We start from the raw sequence: 24,356 nt of genomic DNA, 5'->3' as shown, positions 1-24,356 counted from the left end.
AATTTTTTTGGAATCGATTTGCACCTAGAAAAGATATTTTTTTTCTGTTCAAAAAAGTTGTCTTTATAGTTTTGTTATAAAATAATGCAGTTACAATTTTGTAGAGTTTTCTTTTGGAACAGTTTTGATACAGTGGAATGTCTACAAATTTGAGTTGATTTCGTTTTATACTAATTTGTTCCTGAAATTTGGAACAGAATTTGTTGCACTCGGCTGTTTTGTTCCCACTGTCAGGAACAAATTAGTACATATTTTTAGTGTAGTGTAAAATCAGAAAAATGTTCTACAGAGTGGGTCGTTCAGCCACCTCTAAACGGCGTCTGATCATATGGTCGTCGAAGAAAAACTTTCTTGTCTCATCAAATACAGCATCAAATAGAGCAGAAATTCTGCTCTTCTGACCAGAATACTAGCATGTGCAAGAAGAAGAGGTCGGACGTCTTTGAGATGTATGGATGAAATGTTCGCTAGGACACTCTCTAAAACATATCCAAAAATGAAATGCATTGATGATCTGGTTCTTCCAAAAAAAGTGGTTTCTGGTTTGAGTTCCTCTAACAAACAATCCATGTGCGAGAATCGTGGGTCACTTCTGGTCCCAGCAGTAGATGACCAAAAAAACGTTGCAAAAAGTGCCTTCTTCGACATAAATAATTCTGGATGACCATGATTTACCAATAGCAGATTACATATACCAGATTCTGAAAGCTACTGAACCAAGCTTTCCAACAATGGTTCACTCATCCAATTATATTCATCAGAAGCTGAGATATACCACTCCAAGTTTTCGACCTCTTCTACTGACAGAATATATGTGCTCATCTAATATTTAAGATGGGCCTTGCCGATAGCCCGGAATATAGATGGTATACAAAGCTGCGTACGAAACAGTGAAGCACTTTCTGGAATACTGTCTTGCGATATCTTGTCTTAGCCGTTTGATATTTGAAAAGGAGATCATAGACTTCGAGAACCTTTATATTCTACGAATGAGAGATTTAATTAATTATTGGACTACAGCATTAAACATAATTATGTTATGTTAAAATGTTAATTATGTTTGTTAAATGTGTTGAAGTATATTTTAGGAATAAAATTATAGATAAGTCCCCGCATTTAGTTTGGCTCACAGCTCAGCAAGGGCTAGCCACAAGGGGTAACTCATTCCCATTTTTGCTGACAAGGGTTTCTGGTTTCTCAAGTTTCGCGTAGCAATTTTTAAGTTTCTTGAGTTTCGCGATATTAAAATTGGGTTTCTCGGGTTTCGCAAAGTGTTTCTCAAACAATTGACAAAGGTTACTCAATATGAGTCAACCCTTGGCTAGCCACTTTATCTCACAAAGTAATGAAAGAAGCACAGAACAGAGTCCATATTCACGAACGTAAACCAGAGGGGTAATTCACGAGCGTAACCAAATAAGTTTTTAAATAGTTACTGGGTAATAATATTTTATAAAAATAATATTATCTCACTGCTTAATAGAAGGGAAAGCGTTTCGGATTATTATAAAAAGGAGTGTCGTACGAGATAATTAGTTTTAGTCATGGCTAAATTTCCAATTAACCAGGCAATCGACATATGAAATAGGAAATAGACAGTAACTAGTAAACAGTTGTGACTGGTTATTTTCAAAAATTTGACCACAGATAAGTCTTTGACTGTTTACTAGTTAATTTGTTATATTTAAGATAATTTTGTTTCAATGCTTAAGAGCAGGAAAAGTGTCTCGGATGCAATCAGTGAGTCAATCTTCCACAGGCGATAGTTCTCCTAAATTTTGATGCCCTGAAGAAGGTCCCAACCAAAGGACCAAAATGTAACAAAAACATAAAATAAAGAGAACAACGAGTTAAAGAAGACGGAAATTCCATTTTCTGACATTATCTACATTTCTGACATTCACATGGTCGTAACAAATCATCGTGTCTCGGATTAATAGAAATTGGAGCGTTGCACGGGGTAATTGGTTTTGACGATCGATGGCTAAATTTCCGATTAACCAGGCAATCGACAAATGAAATAGACAGTAGCCAGTTACCAGTTGTGACTGCTTACGTTTGAGAATTTGACCTATTGGCTATAACCTTTTTTCCTTGATATGATTCTTTTTATAGCAAAAATATTCTATTAATGATTAACATGTCGCAAATGAAATTTTGTAAATTTATGCATCCTGTGGATGTTTAGTATACAATCTGCGAAGGAGTTTTTCACCGTTTTTACTCCGAAAGTTGATCATCAACTATAAGACGGCGGGGGCTATTAAATAAAACCTTTTACGTTGCACCTCATATGGATTAAGGATAAATAAAATCTATATTTCTGTCATTAACTATTAAGCTATTAAAATTATTTATTAATCAATTTAGTTGCAGTGTCTCATGTTTTACTAACTGGCCGACATGGCAAGCTGTCCGAAAAAATGCCCTTTTACGAGTACCTTAGTTCTGTGGAACACAAAACTTACATCTTTGCGTATTACTGATTCAAATTCAATTTTTATATTTATTTCATTAAAGTTACTTGAGAAATGTACTTATTTACAACAAATGTGAATTTCGCTTTTCTATCACTGCGCGTAATAATATGTCCCTGGATTGTTCTACATTTTTTTATGTAAGACAGATCTATTGATTTTCATCTGAAATTTGCAATATTGTGAGAAGTTCGAACACTGAGAGAAATCCGAAAACGTTAAAATAACATTCCGGAAAAGTTAATTTTACCCTGCATTATTGATCTGAAATCGGTGTAAATATTACCCTTTTTAGGTGTATTAAGGGTTAAATTAACCCTTTTTCATGTTAATTTTACCCTTAAAAAGGTGTAAAATTAACATTAAAAAATGTTGATATATTTTTACACCTAAAAGTTAATAAAAAAAATTAATCGCACCCTCTTTTTTTCTCAGTGAAGGATCAAAAACCCCTTCGAATGATATCACCGTTCAATTCAATAACCCTCTAGCACAAAATAGTTCCAAAAGCTTTTGGAATTTCAATGAAAGCCTCAATTCTACACTGAATCACAATGAATATTTTCTAAAAGCTGAAAATACTCAAAATTTCAGGGATGAAAAAACTTCTCATTTGACTAGACAGAGATATCTGTGGAGAAACTATCACTTTTTGCTTTATTTGCGCTTTTTTGTCTTCTCATCCCGCGGGAAAAAAGTGTAATTTTGTGATTATTTGGAGTGGAGAGAGAGATAATTTCTGAAGATGAAATTAGTCTCAAAGTGTCCATTGAACAGAATTGAAGCTTCTCCAGTTGCTTTAGAAAAGCACTTGAGAGTCTGGTTTTTTTAAACTTACTTTTTGCTCTTGCAACCTGTTAAAATAGATTTTCTGCTCAAACCCTGCAAGGTTTTCCACAATAATGTAGTTACCCTTCTTTGACCACCCTCAGAGACATTTCTTGTGATCACATTTTGTGCCAGAAGACAAATCATCCAGGATATCCTTTTCTTGTGGCAATATCAATTTGTGAAGTGATTCTGTGTGAGAGGGAGCAAAAAAATAGTGCAAAAGGGTTGAGGGAAAAGCATTTCTCTGGTGAATTTTAACGTGAAAAAGTGAGAAAATCTTCCCATTTAGTGGCAAATAAAAATGGTGGCGATGAATTTGCTCTGAAAAATTCTCTCCAAATAGTTGATAAAGGCATATTACAGCTTCCGCTTTGGAGTTCAAAATGTTATCAAGTAATAAATGCCAAAAAATTGTTATAAATTTTTCTATATAGTCTCAATTGGGTCTTTTAGTACACATAACATAAATTTTGTGTGAGAAAATTTATATTATTTTTCGCGGGAAAATTGGTTTGCAAAAAAAAAAGAAAAAGAAAATTGTGCCTTACCTTACTCCTTTATTTCTTCAGTGAATTCAGTCGGCTTTCAGGAGGATTTAGTGACTCCTGAGGCGAGGTTTATGTTCAGCAGGTCAAGAAAGTTTAGTGGTAAACTTTTCCCATCATCCATGTTCGTGGTTTGCATGAAGCTCCTCATCCTGACACTACTCATCGCCCACATTCAAACTGTTGAATCTCGTAAGTGCTTTTCCTCTTTCTCACATCCACTTGCGATGATTAAAGTTTAAAATTGTGTCGAAGATGAAACTTTTCTCTCCTGCCCCAAAAATGGCAGATTAACTTTTCCCACGACAGAGACAAAATCCTCCCCCTAAATTTCAACCTGAATTTTGAAGAATTCTTGTTCACACAAGCCTCAGCACAAAGTCCCTTTTGTGACCAAGAAACTCTTTTGATCTGCTCAACAGAAAACATGGACATGCTGCAACAATTTAATTTTCCCCAATTGCCTTCGGGAGTGTCCAGAGTTCGGGGAATGTGTGATAGTGTATCGGAATCTTCAGCTTATTCCCTGGGAAAGGACACAATGTTGACTGTGGGAACGTCTGAGGTGAATAAGCTTTTCTTCTTGCTAAATTATTTATAAGCTCCGTTCACAAGATTATTTCTATGTTGGAACATTGAGAAAGGGTTATTACAGCCAAAGATAGCGTCACAAATTATTCAACATTTTCTTGATTAGAAATTATCAGTGAAATGTTTACTGAACAAAATACATTTTTTTTTAATAAATAAATTCGAATTGACGTGTTTTTTTGGTGAATTTAACCAAAAGTTTCAATGTTTCTTGCATAAAGACCATAAAAAGAACCAAAAACACTTTTTTAGCTTAATTTTGCTAATTTGGAACAAAACTTTAAAGACTTCAGTATTTGACGTTCCCCTTGAGCATGACTTTTAAAAGACTATACCACCCCAATTGTTATTCCAAATCTAATGCAATCTTAAGGTCCTAAATGAAAAAAAATCCCTAAAAATGTAAATGTTACAATAAAATGTAGTTAAAGCAAGGGGAGAGCCTGCATGTTTAAGATGCGGTGGATTATTCTTTCATTATTTAAATAAATGTGACGAAAAACACTAATCGTGCTATTTTAATAATAAATTTTAGTGAGTATTCTAAGTTCTATAGAAATTTTCAAGATAAGTTTCTGTGTTTAGGTAATAATTCTTAAGGTCAAAACGTAAAAAAAAGTGTCTCAAACACGCCGGTTCTTCCCTATGTGCCAAAAATAAACAAATAAATAGTATATATAAGGATTTTTTTGGGATACAGTTAAAATATACAAAAATAGGCAAGTTTGGTCGATTATGACCTATTATGTACCTACTATGAGAAATTTTCATCAAAATAAAGCATTTTGATGCAATTTACCTAAACATCAATTGGAAATGTATTGGATGATTGCAAAAGTTCGACGAGGGACTTCTGCACGAATCTTGTTAAAGGGTTTTATGTGGTTTACTAGCAACATTTTTGTGTACTTTTTTTGCATACACTGAAAAGATTATAGTGTCCTATCACTTCAATTCAATGCCCAGTATCTTTCCAATAAGTCGATTATGTACTTTGGAGGACTTTCACAAAATAAGGAATAAAAAGGTGAATTTGCAGCATTGATAGTGTAATTTTAGAAATACGTAGCGGAAAGTGCTCTCTTTTCGAACGTTTATGTCTTCGAATAATGTAAAATTCTTTTGTTTTTCGTAAGAGATTTACACTAAATTATCAAAAATTTATGATACACCAACTAATATTTAATAGAAATGTGTAAGCCTCTAAGGAAAAATAAAAGAAAATTCACATTATTCAAAAGCATAACGTTCCGTGGGAGAGTACTTTCTCCTAAGTGATGGACTTGCATAAAAATGTAATTTAGGCGATCGTGTCCTTGCTCTCAGAATGATTAAAAGCGGCTTGGAAAATTTCGAAATAGGGATTTGTCCTTATAAAAATCAACCCCATTTTAAACGGTTTCTAACATTGATGATGATGACGATATTGTAAGTGTCCTAATGGAAGAAAATTTGTTGATAGTAATTGAAGGGTCTGTTAAAATGTTGGAAAACACTCTCGACCATATTTCGCCATTTAAAAAAGATTGGATAGATTTTCAAGATCAATTCATGAGTTTTAGATCTTTTTACTGAATCGGATAAGGTAAACAGTATAAAATAATGGTCATTTCTCTCCTCGTACATTACGATAAAGGGCCTGTTTTGGATCAATTGGTAACAGAAAATTAGAAATAAATTTAATACAACAACTTCAAGTGCAAGAGGTCCTGAAAAAAAACTAAGTCTGATGAAGAAGCTGATTTGCATTTATTGAAAGTGCTCCTGTGAATTTGTGGGATTTCAGGGAAATTATTCACTTTGAGTTACTCTAACGCAATTAAACGATCATAAAAGATAAGCACTCTGGCCAATTCATTAGATTGAAAATGCGTCACTTAAGCCGATAATCACCCAAGATCAAAACACTAAATCGTGCTTCGAATAACAGATGCTGAAAAAAAATATAGGAGTTGAAAAAGACAATTCTCCAGCACCTAAAATATTCTTCAGATATTGATCCTTCAGATTGTATAATTTGTTCCAAGCCCTACAGAATAGTTTAGGGCTCAGAAAATATTAACTAAACGAAAGCTATCTAAAACCACATTGCGTACTTTCTTAATAAAAAAAAGGCTCTTCCTTAAAAAAATGAAATTGATAAGCTTATATCTTTGGAAGACAATTGTTAAGATTAATGAAGATTAGTTCCTTAATTATACTAATTATTTTGCTAATGAAAGATTATCTGTTGAAATTTACGCTTGGATGTCTTACGAACTTATGCATATAATTCAAAATGCTCCATTTTGACGAAAAATTTTACAAATAGCCATTTCCTGACCGTAAAATAACAATCAAGCCAATTTTATTCATCCTTTTCACCTTTTTTTTTTTAAAGGTTTAGGTCCTTAACAAGAGATTTTTGACGAAAAAGGATTTTTCCAATCCAAGGGAGCATAGTAATTAGCCTTTTTAAAACTTTTCATGGTTCCGGGAGAATCTCGAAAAAGTGTAACTAAATTTTGGATTACAAACGCGTCATATACCTAATTCTCTTTCTAAAGCGATATAAAATGAAAATAAACTGGGTATTAGATATTTAAAGAAAATATAGATTTTAAAGTTTTAATGAATTAGGGCAGACTCTGTTAAGTTTTTCGCCTCCTTTGGGACTCTGAGTACCAAGTGAACATTTCGTTCATACATACATATCTATGACCGACAAAATTTTTCTAGGGGAATGTAGGCAGCCTTCGCACATTTTTTCGTGTTTCATATTCAGGACTTTTTTCTGACTAAACTGTAAAATGGGCAGTGAATTGCACTACACCAAAAAGTTCTCTGATCTTTTAGTTTTCTATGCATGCCTAGTTCACTATCACAGAATTGTTAATTTTTTCTGGACAGGAAAATGTAAAATATATGACGATTTGTGCGATTCTTGCCCCCGGGGGCAGCGTTCACACGATGGGGGTTTGGGTTCGTCAATGCTTTTTTTTCTCAAAATAACTTTTATCTACAATTAAACATTATTTTCCGATTGTTATACTGCACCCCCGTGAACCCGCGGAAACTATCACTGCACTAAAAGAAGATCCTTAAAACACATTTTTTCACATTTTCTGGAGCACTGTTTTTTCTTCCAAATGAATATCGAAAAATCGACTATGAACATGTTCACACGGTTTACACTGTCAATAACCGTCGTCTCATGGAGATGAGAAGGAGACTATACGCCTGTCGAAGAGAAAATGACCACGAATGTCTCACTGTGGCTTATGAGACTTTAGTGAGGTTATGATTTTCAAGGTGGAGTTATCTAATGGATGTGCGAACGCTCACACATTCAGTGTTTGAAACCACATACAGTGTAGTACTTGCGAATTTCTGCCACCGTGGAAATAATTTCTCTCCGATGCAAAAAAAATTATTACGTAAATATCATCTCAAGTATACTCTTCATCCACGGTGTAAGTGATTTTTTTTAGAAATGAGTTTAACTATGAAAAATAAAATGAAATGTGTGCCATCAAAATTACCCATTTTGGGCAAATTTTCTATTTGTGATCCTAACACCTAGGAAAGAAGGGCTTGGCTGCCTATTTTTACAATGAAGATAAGGTTCATGAATACTTCACTTATGGCTAAGAAATGCGGAACCAAATCTTTGGAAATAAAGAGAAAATTCGCATCATTCGAAAGCTCACACGTGTGAAGCCTGCCTACATTCCCCTACATCGAATTTTCCAATGTGAAAGTTTATGCATTCTGGAGGGCTCTTTTTTAAACCGATTTGCTTAATTGGATTTTTTTTTAAAAGGTCTTGAAATTTTCAATCCGCATGCATCGGCCCCATTTGGTAATGTGGTAAAGTACTCGTAATTTTTCGGTTTTAATTTTCCAAAGAGCCACTAATAGACTTATTTCTGGAGAAATATTACTAAAATTTTCATTATGTGAATAGGTTTTTAGAAACAAAACTAAAAAGAAAGTATTGCTGTTTCTTATTAGTTCAATGTCCCATAGAAACAGTTACTAAAATACTTAAATTTTCTCAGGATTTGATTCAGATATTTCGCAAAGTGCACACATCGTGTAGGTTGACTAAAGAGCATTTTTTATTATTGTTTAATAAAAATAACTTTTTGATTAATTGCAATTAAAAATATCATTGCATGAGTTGTACTCAGTGTACGTTTACGTGTACATATATAGGTACTAATAAATAAATACTAATAAAAAAAAAACTACAAAATTAGTAAAATGTTGAACATGTCAATTTAAGAATTTAGGATTCAGGATATCTATAATTTTATATAAAAATTGAAACGCTACTAATATTATGTACTCTGCGATATCCTTAAAAAAGTTGTATCCGATGGTTGAAAGGTGGAAATTTTGTGCGATATACTGCTAGATGAAATTGTAAAATTTAATATTCCATCAACAGCAATCATTGAGGTCATTTACACAGACGATACAGACACATTAGATTGAGATTGAATTGTCTAAAAATCGAATTTAGGGCTAATTTCATCGCAGTCTTTGGTGTAAGTCGTCTTGAAATGGAATCTAAAAAATACGATTTTAATTTTTTTACTACTGTTGACCGACTTAAGATAACAATATTTACTGAAAAAAGAAATTTAAAAAATGTAAAATCTGAATTAATTTTAAATCCAATTAAAATGAAAAATTACAGCTCTCCTTTTTAGGGCATGTGTTATGCAATGGTATATTCATCAAGAGTAAAATGTTAAAATTTTTCAGATTTGCATTTCAAGAATTTTTAATTGTGCTAATTCCCAAAACAGTGATGCCAGTCTTGCCTAAATTGTTACGGATTATACCGTAAAGAAGCTGTTTTTTTAGGTTAATTTATTATATAAATTTCATGGTTTTGTCTATTTTGTGAACGTTAGGGTAAGTGTGCCAAATTTCGGCAAAGTTGCATGCAAGCGTCAAAGTCTCAAGTTTGAAATGTAATATTTTAAATATACAAATTGATTTTTTATTCTTTCTTCTGAAAGAGTGTTGCTGGGAACCTTGTAAAGAGTTTACCGTCTTTATTTACTGTAAAATCATTCTTAATACATTTTAAATGAATAAAAATGTAGATATAGCTTTGGTGCCCTATTTCGGCCACCTTCATTCTCATAGTTCCTTGCCCTTCGGGAATTCTCCCAATATTTTTTTACGTCATCTCGTTTGTCGAAGCTACATTTTTTGTTATTCTTTTGCATTGTATAATCTCTAGAGTACGTAAAATCTAAAAGTTCATGGAAATTCGAGGAACAAAAAAGGTGGCCGAAATTGCAAGCTGGCCGAAATTTGGCATACTTACTCTAAATTAAAATTCTAAAGGTTTTTAAATCTATGTACGAATTTTATGTGATACTACACGAATTAAATACCGATTAAAAATAAAAACAAATAAAATGCCAATCTTAACAATTTTTGGTTCAAATATAGTCTATGATCTTCTCGAGTGAAGAAGTATCATTAACAGCACAAGATTTTGATTTTATGAGTAACATTTCGCACAATATCAATAAGACAAGACAAATAAAACATCTATAATAAAAATATATTCCTTTTAATTTTTTCGTTAAAGATACTTTTGGATTTTCTAGTCCTTAAGCTTAAGTCCTTATCATTTCTAATGGTAACCAAATAACGGAACAGCATCTATTATTCGTTCTGCGAAACATGCATGTTTAAATAACTACGTTTCATATTAAACGTTTAATTAAAAATGTTTATTTTTTTCATTATTCTTATTATCAACATTGAGAAATTATCTTAATTGAGGAAGTGGGGCAGTTTTAAAATAGTGATTTTTCTCCAATGCTTCAATGGAACTGAGCCATCTCATAACGTAATTTAGCTTCTCAATCTGTTTCTGCAGCTAAATTATATCATGATAAGGCTCAATTTTATTTAAAAATAATTAAAAAATCCCAATTTCGAAGCTTCCCCACATTCAAAGGTGCCCTATTTCCCCCTACTTTTCAAAAGTAATGCAAGATATTCGTGAAAATTTTAGTATTCAGTCTCTCATGCTTATTCTAACTTGCTATGAATGCCTAAACTCTTCTACAGATCTTCCCTAGAGGATTTCCTAAGGATTTCTCAGTACTCTTAGGCCTACGCACCCGAACCTCCACGCCAAGTCGCGTACCTCTCTTTTCCATCTACTCATCGGAAAGCGAGGAAGTTTTGGCAATCCTTGTGGGATCAGAGATAGCTCTCTACTATCAGGACATGAATGATCCCCTAAGTGATCCAATTCTGGTGCAATTCCCATTGAATATCAATGACGAAAAATGGCATAGATTGGGCTTGAGTGTCAAGGGAGATTCCATAACACTCTTGGCAGATTGCACCAGGGAAATCACCAAGAGATTTCCGCGAAAAGTCAATGCGACAATAGCAACAGATGGATTGATTCTAATTGGGGTTCAACTGATGGAGGAAGAGGGTTACTTTACGGTGAGAATTTGTATAAATCTCAAGAATTTGCATAATCTCTGAAGTAACACAATTCCCCTACCAGGAAAATTTCCATGTTTTGTGATGCGATTGTGTCTCTCTCCAGGGGGATATTCAACTTTTCAAGATTGCCGACACACCAGATGAGGCTTATCAAGTGTGCTCCGCCAAACATGCCCCATTATGCAATGGTGACCACTATCAGACGACCTCTCCTTATCTCAGCGTAAACAGAAAGGAGAACCAATTGGGAATGGCGTCACGAACAAATTCCACGCTACATGATTCAGCTGTGCAAGCTGAAACTGCCCGCGAGTGGGATTCCTACGATGATCTCTATGATTTTGATGACGACAATGTCACCATTATCAGGGAGTTTCCCGAAGAGACAGTCAACTCAACTGAATTCAATGTAACACTGTCTGGTGGGCCGTCTGGCGGATCGCACTATTCAAGCTCCTCATGGAGTTCATCTAGTGGAGGCGGGGGGTTTTCTTCCTCTCTAGGAAGCAGCTTTGGAGCAAGTGGAGCTCCAATATCTTCAACTGGTAGTAGTCTATTGCCTCTGGGAGGACTAAGCGGAGGGTATTCATCCAACGGAAGTCTAGGAAGTTTTTCTTCTTCAACAAGTTCGGGAGATTTTTCATCATCAAGTTTCAACGCAACTCTCGAGGGAGAATCCTCTGCAGGAAATGGAACTTCTTCAAGACTTTCCCCAGACATCTTCGGTAGAACAACTCAGACCATCAGATACATTGAAGGCCCACCTGGGGAAAAGGGCCAAAAGGGAGAACCTGGGAGAGATGGAAGAGATGGACAAAGCGGACTTCCCGGACCACCAGGACATGTTTTCATGATTCCCGTAAGTGCTTGAGCGTAGAAAATATCAAAAGAACATTCTAAACGATTTTTCGGCTAGATCAATCAAGCTATTGGAAACGACAAAGGGCCAGATTCTCAAGTGGAGACCTTTAGGCATATGCTGACACAGCACATGTCAGCAATGCGAGGTGCCGATGGACCTATGGGACTGACGGGGATACCAGGACCCCAAGGACCTCCTGGAGTTGAAGGCAGCAAGGGAGAACCCGGGGATGCTGGTGAACCTGTAAGTGAAACATTTTAATTGGGTGGTGGCATTACTTATGGCCAGTCTATACTTGTGGCCTCTTCCCAGAAATCTTCAATTTTTTCTCACAAAATGATTTCAAAGAACCACAAAATTACCAATATTTGGTGTGCTATCATTAAATGAAAATTTTAAATTGATTTACTGTAATATTTCGGTACAATAATAAACAATTTAAGGAAAATATTTTACTGATGCGGATGACGATTAAAAATACGTCGAATAGTTAAGAAATTTACTAACGATTTAAAAAATTTTAACATCTTCAATCGCAAATATTTAGTACTAGTTTTTAAAACTTTTTTCCTTAATAACTATATGTTCTTTTACTATTAAATTTTGATAAATTTTTTAACAACAAATATAAAATTAAGATGGGGCCATAAGTTATAACCAAATTGATAGGATTAAGGACTTGTGGCCACGGTATTTGACGTGTGGTGCCCTCACATGTGCCACTATTTGATTTGTAGAGTTGTTAATTGTATTGTTTTTATTCAATAGTTTGGTGTTTTCTGGCAAAAATTTAATGAAATTTAAGGTAAGTAATGAAATTGTAATATAAAATTGTTTATAAATAAATGTGGTATAAAATTTGATTTCAAGATTACTCGAGAGTTGCAGATTTATCTCATGAATTTGTATTTTGTTACAGATAACCTAACTTTTGTTTTTCTCTCTTCTAGGACAATGATACCAGTAAAAAAAATATAAAGAAACCAAAACGAACCTCAATATTCAACTGCATTAAAAGACATTGATAATGCAATGAACGCAACCAAAGTATTTCAGGTGTATCACATTCCTCTCACAACTCTCTTCAATAAAGTCTCCGGGAAGCATCCGGAAGAAATATCAGACCACGAAGGCTTTCACAATGCCTTTACAAAAGGAGACAGAGGGAATTATGAAGTGGGTTTTTCATGCAGTCAAATATGAATTTTTCATTATGAAAAACGAATTGCAAGCCTCAGTAAATAGAAGAATGAGAAGCAATTAATAATACAATGCTACAATGGCTATAATCATGAATAAAAACTATAAAAACTTAAGAAAAAAATAATAAAAACATTTGAAACTACCTAAAGTCTTTTTCTTTTCATTTGCATTCAAATTTTTTTTTCTAAGTTTATTTTGCATCATTTTACATTGTGGCCATAAGTCATTCCACGAGCGGCCATAAGTTTGTAAAAGTGGCCACAAGTTATGAATTTTACATTGTTGAAAAAATCTTACTTTAAGAGAATTTTCTGCTAAATTCACCTGGATATATCGGAAGGAGGTACTTTCAAGAAATTACAGTTGAAATTTTATCTCAATTGGTCATAAAGAAAAGAAGCTGTGAGCAAATATGTCCTTGATGTGGCCATAAGTAATGCCGCTACCCTACATCCTTTTTTTGTAAGAGCCAAAATCAATATACAATATTCCAGGGTCCTCGAGGATTGCGTGGGGCAATGGGGCCACCAGGCAGGGAGGGAAGACGAGGAAGGGCAGGTAGGGATGGTGATAGAGGTGTTTCCGGTCCTATGGGGCAAAAGGGTGAACCAGGTCCACCAGGAATGATGGGAATACGCGGCCTGAAGGGCGATAGAGGAAGAACAGGGCCTACAGGACCAAAAGGACAACCTGGTCATGATGGTATTCAGGGAGAAGATGGACCTCCTGGTCTACCAGGATTGCCCGGTGAAATGGTATGATTTTTTTTTGAAGATTCTAATCGATTTTCTAGGTAATGGAGTTTTTTTTAGGGGCCTAGAGGTTTTCCAGGGACACGCGGTTTTCCAGGACCTCCCGGAAGTCCTGGAATCCCCGGAACTGAAGGACCACCAGGAGCTAAGGGAAATCAAGGAGGTACAGGACAACCTGGACCACCTGGACAATTGGGAGTTCAAGGACCAATTGGTATACCAGGTCCTCAAGGAAATCCTGGCCCACCTGGAATTGCTGTAAGTACAAAATTCCATCTAGAACTGTACTGAACATCAGCTACATTCTGACTTTTTAGGGTCCTCCGGGGAAGCCGGGACTTCCTGGATTAATGGGAGTGGAAGGGACAGCTGGAAGGCCTGGAAACCCTGGTCAAACTGGTCAAAAAGGCCACACGGGCCCTCAAGGAGTTCAGGGTCCTATAGGATTTCCCGGTCAGAGAGGTGTAAAAGGGGATGATGGCCCAAGAGGCCTTCCTGGTGACAAAGGTGACAAGGGCGACAGAGGAGCTGACGGAGAAAAGGGTGACTTGGGTACGCCAGGAGACAGAGGAACTCCTGGAAATGCTGGTGCTCCTGGTGTTGAGGGTCCAGAAGGTCCTAAAGGATTTGAAGGGCCCCGTGGTGAAGTTGGTAGTGTAGGATCACCAGGTCCGCCAGGACGTCCAGGTGTACAAGGACCTCCAGGATATCCTGGTGTGGCAGGCGACAAGGGAGATAAGGGAGCAACTGGTGCTCAGGGAAATCAAGGGCATAAAGGAGAAAGAGGGCATGCAGGTATCCCTGGCGAGAGAGGACAAGTTGGACCAAGAGTAAGACCAAAAAAGTTATGAGTTTTCTAATTAATTTTCATGACTGAGGATGTTCAAATTCTTAGGGAATGAGAGGAGCACGAGGAAGAGCAGGATCTGAAGGTGTTCCGGGCCCAAAGGGAGATACAGGTCAACCAGGACCTCCAGGTCAAGCAGGTCAAGTTGGATCTCAGGGGCCAGAAGGTCCTAGAGGATTCATAGGTCTTCCAGGTCCTCCTGGTGTCAATGGAAAAGACGGAATTCCTGGACCACCAGGAGAAAGAGGCCCTCCGGTAACTTTAAAATAACTTAAAACAAATTAAATTGAAATTAGAAAGTTTAACATAATTTTAGGGTGCTACGGGGAACCAAGGACCACCGGGAAATATTGGAGTGGTTGGACCACCAGGACAAGTCGGCGAACCCGGCCCACAGGGTGAAGCTGGACAACCTGGTCCACCAGGAATGCCAGGTGAAGCTGGATTACCAGGCGATACTGGAAAAGATGGTTTTCCAGGACCTCCTGGTCCAATTGGAAAACCAGGTGATACTGGTCCAGCAGGTCTGCCAGGATTTCCCGGCGAGAGGGGACATACTGGACAACCGGTAGATAAAAAAATATCATGAATATCCCAATAAAGATTCTATTCCAATTTAATCTAATAGGGTTTGGCAGGTTTAAAAGGCGAATCCGGTCTTCCAGGCGTCCCAGGACTTCCTGGGGACAAAGGACAACAAGGTGAAGCTGGTAGAGAAGGACCTCCGGGACCAGAAGGACGACAAGGTCCTCCAGGTCCTGCTGGGGCTCCTGGAGCAAAGGGTGAAGTGGGAATAAAAGGAGCCACAGGTAAGGCAGACTTTCCAGTCATTATTCTAGGTCTAAATCAAAGATTTTTCGTAGGACCAATGGGGAGAGATGGAGTTATGGGAATGCGTGGATTGCCTGGCCCACCAGGTCCTGCTGGGGCTCCGGGTGAAGATGGGGATAAGGGTGAAATTGGTCCGCCGGGTGAAAAGGGATTCAAGGGCAGTCAAGGTGAAGCTGTGAGTACAACGTAACATTGATTTTATTTTTTACTCTAATGGAGAACTCTTGCGTTATCAGGGTCCTATGGGTCCACCGGGGTCTTTAGGACCGCGTGGAGAGCCTGGCGTTGCAGGAGTTCCCGGTGAAAAGGGCCCTCCAGGTGATGTTGGTCATCGTGGGCACAAGGGAGAAGATGGACCAGTCGGTTTACCTGGCTCTAGAGGTCCTGTTGGCCCTCAAGGTCTTCCCGGTACTTCGGGTACAAAAGGAGAAAGAGGCGATGATGGACTTCCTGGTGAGTTAGTACGAAAAATCTTGTATAGTTCGCAATAAGCAATTTCTCCCAATTTTTAGGAGCTCTTGGTCCCGCTGGACCACCTGGAGAGGCCGGAAGGCGTGGACTAAGAGGTCCTGAAGGTGCAAGAGGGCGCCCTGGACCACCTGGACCACAGGGTAAAATTGGTGAAACAGGCCCTGCAGGTCCGCCGGGTCCAATTGGCCCAGTTGGAAAAGATGTGAGTTTTCTGTCGATTTCAACTCAATGCCGACGGGAAACACCCTCAATTGGGTGTTTTCAATTTTCTCCCCTCATTTTCAACACATTCGCGCGTTTTCTGACTTGCGCCACATTTCCACCATTTTCCTCGTAAGACTATTGCCGCCGATTTAGTGGAATATTGCAATTTCAGGGTGATAGAGGTGCTCCTGGACCAAAAGGCGAAGAAGGAAAATCCGGTGTACCTGGAGCACCGGGGAAACCTGGTCCAGCTGGCATTGAGGGCTCAAAAGGACCTCCTGGTCCACCAGGCTTCCCTGGTAATCCCGGAGAGCCCGGTTTGCCAGGAATTAAGGGCGACACAGGAAAACCTGGCGAGCCTGGAGCTGCAGGTGAACCTGGATTGCCAGGTGAAATAGGACCTATAGGCAAGGCTGGGGATCAAGGACCTCCAGGGCGTCAAGTGAGTTAGGCTGAAAGTTGTTGTTAACTTTATCTTTTAACTTTGGGATTTTAAAGGGTCCTGAAGGTCCAGCTGGACTTCAAGGTTCCCCTGGACAACCAGGAGAGAAGGGTGATATTGGACTGCAGGGTGTTCCCGGAGAAGCAGGAATTCCTGGACCTCAGGGACTACCAGGACCTGTAGGTCCACCAGGAAATCTCGGACCAGTTGGTCCAGCTGTGAGTACTTCCAAAAATATATTTGGTCTCGTTTTATTAATTTGCTAGAATTTTAGAATTAATTGTAAAATGTGAGGTTATGCTAGATGTTGGGGACCAAGTGCCCTGGCTCAAACAAAATCAAGAGTTGGTGGAGTGTATTTATTTTCATCAACTGAATTCACGCGTAGCGGACTGCAAGGACTTGATTAATTATGGCGGTTGATTGGCTGAATATTTCAATAAATAATTGTGTTTATTTGCATGTGTTAATGTGTTGATGGTTCCTAAAATATAACCTACATTTCAATTCACTTCCTTAAACAAGATAATTCAATTCTTACTTTAACACAAATGGCCTCCGTTTGCTTCCATCAACCTCAAGCTATTTCACGAGTTTACAACCTGTAATTTAATAATTTTCATACTATCGCCATATTGAATTTCTCTAATTTTTCTCTTTCAACCTACCAAGTTATAAGACTCTTTATCCTGACTCAGGACTTAGCTTGATCGTCTCCCAAGGAGTTCACTAACCTAATATCCTAACTTACGCAAATTCCTTTCCCAAAAGAATTACACAACTGCACGTCACGCCATGATTTTCACAAAAAGACTGACAAATGTGCCGGAAGGGCTTACATAATAAACCTTCAAATATTTCCGCCAGTTGGCGCTCGCGTTTCCAACACTAGACTTAACCTATAAAAGAAAAATCTTGCAACCTCAAACTTCTTATTTGAATAATTTATTTTTTCACAAGTTTGATCATAAGAAATTAAATAAAAAATCTTATAGTATAATGTTAAATTATTTTCAGCATATTGTTGTACTCCAAAGTATATCACATTTGAAATCTAACCCTAATTTTCTATTAAATTTGCTAATTTTTAATTAGAAAAAATGTTATAATAAAATTCAGACTTAGTACATAATTAACTTTTTAGGTGTGATTCATTCTAATCACACGTATTGTAATCCTCGGATTTTCTCAAAGTGCTGAGATAGAGCTGAAATTCACAGGGTATTCACGTATTATTTCGCGGACTTTCGCGAGCGAGTATTTTTTCGCGGATTTTCGTAGGGCGCCTATTTTTTTGCGGATTTCGCAGGACGCGAATACTTTTCGCGGGACGTAAATTTTTTCGCAGATTTTCGTAGGGCGCCTATTTTTTTGCGGATTTTCGCAGCGTGTATCTGTTTTCGCGGGGCGTGTTTGTTTTCGCGGGGCGCGATGTTTTTCGCGGATCTTCGCGGGTTGTGTATCTTTTCGCGGATTTCCGTGGGACGCATATTTTTCGTGGGGAATGAATATTTTCGCGGATTCTCACGGGTTGCTGACAGAGGCTATAAACGGATGTAAAGTTTAAAGCCTTTATCGCTCATAGTTTCCGAGAAAATCGACTTTAAAGATTTTCAGACACTTTTATGCATTTCTCATCCAATTTTCCTTATTAATAACAATAATAAGTTACATAAAGTTTAAGGATTATTAAACGAAATTTGTATTATTTATGTATAAATATCGTTCTAGTTTGCCACAATTCAAATTTGTAATGAAGGAATCGCATATAAGCTGATCTAGGCTTATCACTGGCTTAAAATTTCAATCCATTTAGATTTAGAATATGAAGAATCCAGAGAAATGAGGTTATTATTATGTCTAATCTGAAACTCTCAAAATTTAATACTTGTAGCTTTTATCCTATCTTAACGTGCTAGATTAATTAATTCCCTTCAATTTTACTCAGAATAACAGAAATTGTGATAAAAATTAGAATCTATCAGGAATAGTTCTAGCTTTTCCATATTAAAATATGATGATCTTTTAGGTTAATTTCAACATAACCTCTTGAGGTGCACTGCTTAAAAAATATTATTTTTAGGGAGATGTGGGCCCTCCAGGCAAAGAGGGCAAAGATGGGCTTCCTGGAAAAATAGGTGACGTAGGTCCGAAAGGTCAAAAAGGCTCACGCGGTTTGCGTGGCTTTAAGGGTCACCGAGGATTTATTGGAGAACCCGGAAGAATTGGAGAGCCAGGGGAGAAGGGTAATATGGGCCTGAGGGGGACAATGGGAGCCCCTGGACCCAAAGGGGAGACTGGAAAGATGGGAATGATGGGACTGAAGGGTAAAGACTGAATATTTAATTGAAAGGATTTAGATTTTGAGGGGGCTTATTTTGTTTAAGGATCTGACGGGCCTCCTGGTGAACCTGGCCCAGCTGGACCTCCTGGTCCTAAGGGATCTGAAGGTGTGGCTGGAAATAAGGGTGAAACAGGTCCTGCTGGACCACCTGGACCTCCTGGTCCTCAAGCAGAGCCACCCCTTTTGCCACCTGAACTTCTTTTCCAATTGAATGAGTTTTCACCGACAAAAGGCGAGGACAGGGCAAAGAGAGATCTCGAGATGATAGATAAATTGATGGACATGGATGATGACGAGCTGAATGAATTTATGGGAGTGACAAAGCCTTCAGGGAGGAAGAATGGTCCGAGGAGAAAAGTAGAGAATGATGATTTGAGTGCTCAATTCCTTGACATGTATAGCTCAATTCATGCTATGCGCCTGGAGTTGGAGAGAATCAGAAAACCACTTGGGACAAGGGACAATCCAGCACGATCGTGCAAAGACCTCTACTATGGCCATCCAAGTTTTGCCAATGGTGAGGCTAGAAGGGGGTTTTAGGAAGGGGTTGGGGACTGTTTTTTTTTTCCGGAGGAATGGGTGATTAATTCTTTTCTCAAAAAATTGACAGGATGGTACTGGATTGATCCGAACCTGGGGATGATTGATGATGCGATTTATGTCTTTTGCAACCTAACAGCCCAAGGAGAAACATGTGTATTTCCTGATGTTCACACTTCCCAGATGCAAAATATTCCCTGGCGTCGAGAGAATGACAGAACGGATTGGTATTCAAATCTTCGAGGTGGTTTTCAAGTACGCAACAATTTCCCCCTATCTTTTTTTCCGTTTTTTCCTCAATTTTAAGATACATTTGGAAAAGTTCTCACTCCCTCCAATATTGACCCCGTTCCAAATTTCCCTTGTAGATTACATACGATACGACAGGATTAGTTCAGATGACTTTTTTGCGACTTCTCTCCCAGGAGGGTGTTCAAAACTTCACCTACACATGCATCAATAGCGCCCCATGGTTCAATGAGAAACTCCAGAAGTATGACACAGCGATTAAATTCATGGGTGATAATGAAGTGGAAATAACTCATGACAATCCAGCAATATCCCCAAATGTTCTCTTCGACGGATGCAAGGTAAGTCCTGTCTCTCTATTAAATTTCCAACATCCTCATCTCATGACATTTATTCCCACACTAATCAATATCTCACACCCTCGATTTTCTTCATTTTCTTTTTTTTCTTTTTACTTCCTCGATCTCTTACAACCTTTTTCTTTCTTTCTTTTCATCCCCCCAACAAAGTCCGGAAAGAGCAACAGCGAAACTGTATTTGAGGTGAAAACCAAAAAGCTCAATTATTTGCCAATTATCGATTTCTACCCCATCGACTATGGATTGCCAAATCAAGCTTTTGGCTTTCATGTAGGGCCTGTTTGTTTCAAATAAACATCGTTTCATAGGAAAAGAGGATTCTTTTTTTTTGTAAATTATATTTCAAAAAGCCCCTCCCTTCCATCCGCATCCCATTCCTATATAATACTGAACACTGAACATTTGCAAATTGTCCCTAAAAATCTACTTATTGAGATTTTGCTGCATGAAAAAAGAAAACCGTCTTTCCCCATTCGCATGATACGACATTTTCCAAAGCCTCGCACACAATAAAAAGAAAATCCAACCAAACAAATCGATTTTATTCACAATTTGCTCCAAGGAATCCCTCCCCTTTCTTTTCCGGGAGACAACCACTTGAGCTTATGAGATTTACAATATTGCCGCTCATAAAGCCAATACACAGACAAGATGGGAGAGACACAACACCAGAAGGGAAAAATCAATTTAGGATAACCATTTTCCATAGCTCCCCTCTCTATTTGTTTGCCAAAGAAGACGACATTTTTGCAATGGGGGTGCGACTGTATAAAGTTCCTTACTCATAAAATTGATATTTGAATTTTGTGAACCTCTTATACTAAATATATTCCCGTGAAAGATTCTTCTTTGTAGCAACTCTTTTTGGGGGTTTGCAACAAAATAAGAAAATTGAAGGAATATGAAAAAAATGAAATGTTCGAAACTAGATTGTGTGCGAAGCCTGAAAGCATTCTCCTACACAGAAAAAATATTTTGTAAAATTTTTCGTAAATGTTTGTGAATTCCTATTGGGGACTTACGAAATGCTCGCAAATTGTATAACCCACAAATAAGTTCGTAAAAGTTTGTACTTTTTTCACGAACATTGTTCGTAACATGATCACTTCACTAGCATTTTCCGTACTTTTACAAACATTTGTTCCTAAATGGCCGTAAACACACAACAAATGTTCGTAAATTTTTGTTTGCCTGGAGAACATTTAAGAACAAATGACGAAATTTTACAAACATTTTTATGTGTTTACGAACATTTACGAACAAATATTTGTAAAAGTACAAAAAATGCGCGTCAAGTGGTCAGCGGCGGCATAGGAAGAAAATTTTGCGCAAATTTTTGAGAATGTTACTCATCCTTAATGGCCTCTACACACTAGAGAAATTTATGTCCATATTAAAGAGTTTTTCCTACACAAGCGTAGGGAATTTGCTTCAATATGAACATAAATTTCTCTAGTGTGTAGAAGCCATAAGGGGGAAGTGTCAATTGGAAGGTCAAAAGTGGTCCAAATTTTTTTATTGTTTAAATCGATAGATAAACTAGAATATACCATAAATATTTCAGAAGCTTATTCGAAGTACATTCAAAGTAACAGAGCCGAAAGCAAATGAGCGCTAATGAGGAGTGTTTTCTCCACTTCTCATTTTTAAAATTTTGTTGAATTTGCGGGACAGATTAAGAAAAGACTTATGGACCCAATAAAATAAATAAAGACTTATTCTCTTCAGAATTAAATTCTCTTCTGGTTGAACTAAAAGAATTTTTGAAAAGTTATTTTTCGTTTTTTTTTAGAGCATGTGAAAGTCAAAATTTTGTCCCAAAAATGTATCTTTTTTGAAAAACCTTGACAAAAAGTTCCGATTTCACGATTTCATTCGGGTTTTCTTAGTTTTAATCGTTTTAACTATGAAATGCACTAATGAAAATTAAATTTTATTTCTGAGACAAAAATTACGAACTGCAGATTATCCGCAAATAAGAGGGAGTAGTGCGACGAGGCACTTAAGAAAAACACAAGGATCTTGATCGTTTCCTTCACTGAGAAAAAAAGAGGGTGCGATTAACTTTTTTTCCTCATAATTTTAACATTTTTAGGTGTAAAAATATATCAACATTTTTTAATGTTAATTTTACACCTTTTTAAGGGTAAAATTAACATGAAAAAGGTTAACTTTAACCCCAATACACCTAAAAAGGGTAATATTTACACCTATTTCGGATCAATACAGCAGGGTAAAATTAACATTTCCGAAATGTTATTTTAACTTTTTCGGATTTCTCTCAGTGTTCTTATCCAAAGTAAAATCCCGAAAAACAGCTTAAAACGAAATGCTCGTAAATTACGAACATTTCGTAGTCCTCAATATGAATTCACAAACATACAAACAATTTTACAAAATATTATATTATGTTTTTTCTGTGTACATATTTATGCGCTGTAAATTGTTTTCATAGTCCAACTTTCAGTGTGAGCGACTTTCAGCAAATTACTCTATTGCAAAATCTCATTAAGAATTTTTAAGATCTACAGATTGGAATATTTATTTCCACTGAATTATATGATAAAATAAACATTAAAAACTTGGTAACGGAACGTTTATAAATTGGTCATTTAATTGTTTATATTTTTATCGGTCACTATGAGAATCGAACTCATGGCTCATGGAAATCTGTAATAGATATCAATCATTCTGCTTTAGTTTAGCTGTTATTTTAGCAAAGATGCTTTTCCAATAAGAAATAAAGAAACGTAAGTTTTTACACCAAAGTGTGAAGATATAATGGAACTTTGAAGGACTTGAGATAGGGAATAGTAGGGCTATATTTGCTTTAAGCTTAATTCACTTCAGTGCAGTGGAGTAAGGTAAAGGACCCTATGTCGACCACTTAAGGAGGTGTTTTGTGAAAAACTTATGAAAAAACAGTTATAATTTGTCTTTTTTGATAGGGTTTTATAAAACTATATAGAATAGATCCTTATCTATCTTATGGTGAACTTCATTTAGACATAATATAATTTTAAATTACAAAAAAATTAAACTGTTTTAAAAATGCGATGTGTTCCTCTACTCGACCACTCTGATATCAGAGTGCCTTTACTCGACCGCCTGGGGTTCCTCTACTCGACCACCCATTTTTTCTAAGAAATTAAATAAACCACAAAACTATAAAGTCATGCATTTAACTTTGGCTTTCTAACACTTCATGAATAACACTTAAAATTAAGTCAATCATTAATATAAAATAGGAAAACTCAGTTTTATGAATTTATTCAAAAGTAATAAAACATTTAACTGAAAAAGCTCCACTTCCTATGATTCGTCGACAGGTCGAATTGAGGAATTATATTTGAAATGCACTTTCAATTTTAAGACCTTAAATTTAATGTTTAACTTACTCGTAGAACTAAAATTTTTGCACAGAATAAAGATAAAGTCCTCAACTTGCGATTAGACTCAAAATTTGAATTCTCAAGTAATCTGTAAGGATAATAATTGAAATAATTCCTTAAGAAAACAATTAAGAATATCAATAAGAATGCCATAAATTGATGAAAAATTGCGAATTTTTATTTAAGAAATAGTTCTAACGCTTCGTAAAAGTGTTTTTTTCAGTATTCTATGGTCAATTTCTATGATATTTTCACTGATTTGTATTAATTATGAAATAACTGACCCTATGATGTTAAACTATTTGCCAAATATTATTGCAAATGTCAATAATTTGAATAAATATTTCACCTGGTCGACCTGAGGAACCTAGGGTGGTCGAATAGAGAGGCGGTCGAATAGAGGATACTTTACCTTAGTCTACACAAACTACAACTTTTACTCTAACCTAAATCCAAAAATGTTATACAGAGCACAATTTGAAATTCTTAAACCCAATGTTGATGAAGAAAAAGGGATGGCAAAGCGTCCCAGGCTTTACGAAATGTTCGAAGTCGTGACTTAGATGTTTTAAAAGTACTTTCGCATCATTTACGTTTACCAGTACTCAACCGATTTGAATTGATTCATAAATCCCTCGATAAATTCCACAAAATAGTTTAAAAAGTAATAAAAATTATATTCGAACAAAAATTAACTTATCGGTAAATAAACGGTTCATTACCGATTCACAACCGATTTGAACCGACTTATAAATCACTCAAAATATTTCCCAAAATACACTTCAGGAGTAATTTAATTGAATTTCGTATAAAAATTATTTATCGGTTATGAAGCGGTTCATTACCGATTCAAAACCGATTGGAACCGGGTTCGGGTTTGTCGGAAATTCCAAGACCTTTCCAACGAGCCAAAACATGACCTCATTCGCTGGATAAATG

The 24,356-nt window shown here is 36.6% G+C and overlaps 1 protein-coding gene across 1 annotated transcript; it reads left to right on the top strand.

Moving 5' to 3' along the window:
• The first annotated feature begins 4,394 nt into the window (after positions 1-4,394).
• LOC129806727 (collagen alpha-1(XI) chain-like) lies at positions 4,395-20,338 on the top strand. The gene is made up of 20 exons (XM_055855499.1): positions 4,395-4,418; positions 10,529-10,918; positions 11,025-11,780; positions 11,838-12,026; positions 13,481-13,741; positions 13,799-13,996; positions 14,056-14,568; positions 14,634-14,840; positions 14,902-15,153; positions 15,214-15,394; positions 15,449-15,591; positions 15,653-15,869; positions 15,929-16,089; positions 16,264-16,533; positions 16,590-16,751; positions 18,617-18,860; positions 18,921-19,394; positions 19,488-19,672; positions 19,786-20,007; positions 20,176-20,338. The coding sequence occupies exons 1-20, from the start codon at positions 4,395-4,397 to the stop codon at positions 20,317-20,319; spliced, it is 5,193 nt and encodes a 1,730-aa protein (XP_055711474.1). The 3' UTR covers positions 20,320-20,338.
• Positions 20,339-24,356: the final 4,018 nt, after the last annotated feature.

The sequence above is a fragment of the Phlebotomus papatasi genome, chromosome 3, assembly GCF_024763615.1.
Source record: "Phlebotomus papatasi isolate M1 chromosome 3, Ppap_2.1, whole genome shotgun sequence".
Classification (NCBI taxonomy): Eukaryota; Metazoa; Arthropoda; class Insecta; order Diptera; family Psychodidae; genus Phlebotomus; species Phlebotomus papatasi.
The sequence above is the reverse complement of the archived record's forward strand: the minus strand, read 5'-3'. Positions and strand labels throughout refer to the sequence as shown.